The 6000-nt window shown below is 31.8% G+C and overlaps 1 protein-coding gene across 1 annotated transcript in view; it reads left to right on the forward strand.

Moving 5' to 3' along the window:
• The window catches only part of LOC139517272 (uncharacterized), a 36674-nt gene extending 33419 nt beyond the window's left edge, over window positions 1-3255 (forward strand). Inside the window, exons 2-3 of the mRNA XM_071308163.1 lie at window positions 418-643; window positions 2577-3255. Of these exons, the coding sequence (XP_071164264.1) occupies window positions 418-643; window positions 2577-2708 (358 nt within the window). The 3' untranslated portion in view covers window positions 2709-3255. The remainder of the gene's footprint in view (window positions 1-417; window positions 644-2576) is intronic.
• The last annotated feature ends 2745 nt before the right edge of the window (window positions 3256-6000 follow it).

A 6000-nucleotide genomic window follows, 5' to 3' on the forward strand; every position in this document is an offset into this window, starting at 1 on the left:
ATTCATATTGTAAAATATCAACAGTGAGTCAACAAAAGGAAAATGTTTGGATAGGTGTGAACCTATGCAATACGTTACACAGATAAATGCAATACGAATATGATTTTATTGCTTCACTTCAATTACAAATGCTTTACAAAATTCTTTCTCAGTTTTCTGAACGTCCAAGCACTCATGATTGAAGTAAAATATAAAACACATAATTTCAATCGAAATATACTAGGAAATTAAAAAAAGATTAGAAAAATATATAATATTAAAAAAAATACCCACAAAGTAGGAACATCTCATAAATATTTCATTACTTATGCATTGTATTATAGTTGTTGTAGTGTCAATTTTACAGTTTGTGCAAAATACCCTTAATTTTGGATAAGGAATAGTTATATTATATGCGACCCGTTTTTTCTTCTCCAGATTATTTGAAACCCACCCTGATGTACAGGAAGTTTTTATGCCTTTCAAAGGGATGACAAAAGAAGACTTGCAATACAGCAATCAATTGAAAACACATGCTTTACGGGTGATGGGGACTGTCGATAAATGCCTTGCTAGAATCGATGACACAAAAAAAATTGAAGAAATGCTCCATGATTTAGGCTCTAGACACGTGATGTACAATGCCAAAGTAGACTACATTGATGTAAGTATCTTAAAATGAGGACTGATTTTAGTATTCTTGGAATACTTGACATATAGGAGTGCATTTAAAATAAAAGAACAATATTACACCATTTTTCCATGCTGACTTTTTACAACTTTAAATACAAAAAAATCAATCCACACATCTACATTTAAATACTTTATGTAAAACTGTTGATTACTTGACCACATTGCCGATGTCCTACATGAGCGTTTTTATTCTATCAAAGAAGGAATAAAAATACCGATTTCCAAGGTAAGTTAAAAAAAGGGGGAGTCTATAAAACATGACAGGACCGAAAACTCGACTGTATCAACCGTCAGAACGAATGGAACATAAATGTCACATTCCGGACATGGTACTGACGCGCGATTCTATGTCAGATTTAATGATAATATAATCATTCGGTCCAAATACTTAAACATCTTTCAATGATTGAACATACACAAATAAAATACGAAAGTAAGAAAGCAAGGAATGAGGTTGTTAAATTTTATATATACGTTTTTGTTCTTCTTTGTTAAATATTAGTTTGTTTTTTATTGAGATGAAGATTGACACATTTGACTGCTGTACCCCTAATTATGACTTTTTTACCCATTATGTCTATTTATTTTTATCATACGTTATTGTCAATATAAGGAAATTTTATGCGACTGTCATACAAGTGAGAGGTTGATCGCTTTGAAATCAAGTTTAATTCACCATTTTCTACATAAGAAAATACCTTTAACAAGTCAGGAATATGGCAGTTATTGTCCACTGGTTTGATGTGTTTTGTCATTTGATTTTGCGTGCTTTGATTAGGGACTTTCCGTTTTGAATTATACTCGGAGTTCAGTTTTTTTTGTGTTTTTACTTTATGCTGGAACAAAACGACATAACCTTTAATTGAACATTAAAAATCATCAGATCGATAGATAGCCCAAATAAAAACTAGCAAATTCACAAAAGATGCTATGTACTTGCAGTTACTGAAAGTTAGTTCAAATCTAATGACAACAATTCCTATAAAAAAAATCAAGTATCTAAGACTAAAACATTACCCAATATACATCAAACAACCAATGGATTTATTGAATGTGTAATAAAAGTAAACATACTCTACATTTACCCCACAAAACATGTATTTATACTTTGCAATGCATTTTCATTCGGACTGGACATGACGTATGTAGACAACCAGTTCTACCTAAGGAATATATTACCTTAGCTGTATTTGGTAATTTTAGGAATTTTGGTCCTCAATACTCTGCAGCTTCAAACATCATTTGGCCAATCAACTTTTTTTTCGAGCGTCACCGATGACTTATTTGCAGACGAAAAGCGCGTCAGGCACAAATTCAAATTTTCAATTTTGGTATCAATGATCATTTTATTATTCAGTTGAAATGTCCATAGAGTGGTTGCTACTATCGGACATAAGAATCCAGAGTAACCAAATGTATACGTCCTTACAGCCTTGGATTGACTAGTCTAGGTTATATCTACTTATATCAATAGCAAAATCGACCGTGTTAATTCGATTATAAGGACAAGTTTTGTCTTAAGGCATGAAGACGTTATTTACAAGTTCTGAAAACTCCAGTTCAGGTTTTTAAGTTCCAAATACCGAAACAAGTATTTATCAAATCTCAATTGACGATTGCAACCTTTAGAATTAATACAGTACTGTTATCCCATTTTAATAGTAGTTAAGCATTTTACATTTAAACATTTGAAATACTATGAAAAGATAAACAATAATTGCACACAGTTGTTGGCAATAATTGCGACCGTCACCAGTGGAATTGACAGCCGACATCATGCAAAATAACTTAGCATTACATATCCTTTAGATGCATAAGAATTTAGATTTTTTTTTATAATTAGCATATTTTGATAGTTCACAAAAATATTATAATCTTTACTATTGAAAATTATTCTTTTTCAGTTGATAGGCCCGCAGTTTATATGGGCAATACAACCAGCTTTGAAAGAACAATGGAATAGAGAAGTTGAAGAGGCGTGGTCAGATTTGTTTAAAATGATATCGCAGCTTATGAAAACAGCAATGACATTTTAGAAGTTGTATCTTATATTCTATTTACAAAGACGTTCCGAAATATTACAATGAGTTAGTGTACTGGTCATAATCAGTTATATTGTTAAAAAATTTAATACTAGGTATGGAAATTGACAATCATTCCCACTTGACTTAATAACGTCAATAAACAATCAATTTTAATTTTGACGTCGATGTGTCATGTACCAACAGCACACAATTAGATAACTGTAACATTTCCTGAAATGGCAGACGAATTTAGAATGCATTTAAGATATTAATCTGGTTAACGTAGCATACACTCTATCAATAAAAGATACATGGCTTAATGATTATAAAATGTTATCAACAACTTGAATGTTTATAATACAGAGATAATTAAAGTTGACGTTAATTATCTATGAAATCTGCTGAAGAAATATGACTGATCATGATTAATATTTAATACAGTGAACATCTCACTACAAAATCATTCATTCTCAATATCAAAATGTACCTCTATATTACGAGTTTGTGTTTAAGTATTTTGTTCGTACACATTTTACTATTAAAAAAACCTTTTGCATGAGCTCAGTTGTATATTGGTTTGAATTTGCCATGGTTAGCCTCTATTGTCTTTCGTATGCTTCTCCACATCGTCAAATTTCAACGCACATTTACTTACAGAAGTGTTTCTTATATCAAGGAAATTCTGACGAGGGCATTATTTTTGATAAAGTACACGTGGAAATGGTATGAGCTTTAATATGAGCTTGTAGTCGACAAAGTGAGTGATTACTGCTATACATGCATCATCCGACATATTTTACTGGAGAAGTGAACAGTGATCATAGATAGCGCCACCCGAAACAATTCATGATTATCTTGTGCATCAAAAAAAAATTCCAATTACATTTTAATTAAATTAATTAAAAAGGATTTTCCATTTATTATCCAAAAAACCACCAATCAAGTACTATTACTTTTTAATGGTAAAATAAAAATAAAAATTAAAAACAAATGCATCATTCATATACCACAAAATTTCCAACATTCAAATGCACAACTCTGGAATGAAATAATGAAATACAAACGACCAAAATAAACGAAATGTGTGTAAAGAGGGCAGTAAAAAAAATCTAAATTGCTAACATAATTTCATATCAGGAATATTCCATCTTTTATTTAGAAACCACGCCGTTTTGAATATTTACCAATTATGTACCTAGCTCTGGAACCGTAAAATGAATATGCAGGCATTCGGTTGTTGTTTAAATTGTTTCAATAAAATCCAACCAATTTCATTATTTTTTCCAACAAAAAGTGCCTTTACCCTAGAACAGTTACATTATACACGACGAAAAAACATTCCAATAATTTAAATTTCAATCATTTTTCAACAAGAATGTGTCCGTAGTACACGGATGCCCAACTCACACTATCATTTACTATGTTTAGTGACCGTGAATTTGAGCTAAAAACTCTAATTCAAAAGGTCATATCATAGGGAACATATATTCTAAGTTTCAAGATGATTGGACTTCAACTTCATCAAAAACTACCTTGACCAAAAACCTTAACCTGAAATTTGCACTATCATTTTCTAAGTTCAGTGAACCGTTAAATTGGGGTCAAAACCTAATTTGGCATTAAAATTAGCAAGATCATATCAAAAAGTAAAATCACAAAAATACTGAACTTAGAGGAAAATCAATTCGGAAAGTCCATAATCACATGGCAAAATCAAATAACAAAACGCATCAAAAACGAATGGACAAGAACTGTCATATTCCTGACTTGGTACAGGCATTGTCAAATGTAGAAAATGGTGGATTAAACCTTGTTTTATAGCGCTAACCCTCGCACTTTGATGACAGTCTCATCAAAATCCGTTATATTTACATTGATGCGTTAACTAAACAGATACAAAGGGCACATGTGTACTAAGTTTCAAGTTGATTGGACTTCAGCTTCATCAAAAACTACCTTGATCAAAAACTTTAACCTGAAGCGGGACAGACGGACGAACGGACGGACGTACTAACGTGGTGGGGCGGTTAGTTTTTACCAGGAAAATGTTTTTGAACAGGTAAATTCTATGAAAACAATTAATACAAAAAATTTCAATCCATTTGATAAACGATTTTTTCTATAATGAAGTATCATTTTGAAACGGTAAAAGTGACTAATCTTTGGTGGTAAAAAAACTTTTTCTAAAAACTCAAACAAAAATAAAAAAAATATTATTCGCAAACGAAATTTTCCAATGAAAGTATCACAACATTGTGTTAGTAAAAGTAAGAATAACGAACATTGATCCTATTATATCTTAAGTGGTCCAAAATATGCCATTAAAAGTCATATCATATTCAGAAAGTGTGGTTTCCCAAATATCAATCTAATCTGAAAACCAAAATATTGGAAACCTAAATATTAAGAATTTTTCAAATAACTAAGTATCATAACTCAAGAACAGAACAAGAGAAAATGACAAAACTTGAAATTGTACTCTGTTTAGTGGTAGAAAATATTCCCTAAAAATCCAACCGATTTCAAAAAGCAGTCCTATCTAAAAAAATTAAATTTAATGTGTGACGGACGAAAAAGAGAAAAGATCTTTCCTTAATCTTTCCTTTGTCAACAAAGGTATCGATGGCGTCAACTTAGGCAATATCCTTCATCATAAATTAGTTCAATCGAAAACACCTCCTTATTTCAAAGACCAGTCTGTACCAATCATTTCTTATACCTATACCAAACCTATTGCAACTAAAATTTTCAATTACAAACACGTTTTGCAGGATCTCGATATTGACGACTTCAAGTCTAAACCTCCCGATTGCACTTGTGCTAGTTCCCAATTCACATATAATGCCGCTGGCCACGTTATTATCGGTGACCTCAACATGGTTAATAACACTTCTCTACGAAATGTGTTATCGAAAGGTCCGAAATATCGTGAGCCTAAATCCATCAATTGGAAATTCAACTTTAAAATTTTGATGGATTCAGTTGAGGGTTATGCCAGGCAATGGGCTAAGCGCGAGAAGGAAGACGTAGACACTCTTTTTCCTAATGGATTAAGGCAGTGAGGTCGTTGATACAAATCAGAATTAAGAAACTGAATGGGTCTATCAATGCCCATGCTACGTCAATCTTTAAAGACCCAAATGTTGCAAAACACCTATCCTACCTCCATGACAAATATGTTGTTGTCCCCGCAGATAAAGCCCCAAACAACATCGTTTTTGTATGTAAAACTCATTACATTAACTGCTTGATAAACGAATTAGATATTGACAATTCACTTGGAAACTCAACATATACACTCACG

The sequence above is a fragment of the Mytilus edulis genome, chromosome 3 (genome assembly GCF_963676685.1).
Source record: "Mytilus edulis chromosome 3, xbMytEdul2.2, whole genome shotgun sequence".
NCBI classification, from domain to species: Eukaryota; Metazoa; Mollusca; class Bivalvia; order Mytilida; family Mytilidae; genus Mytilus; species Mytilus edulis.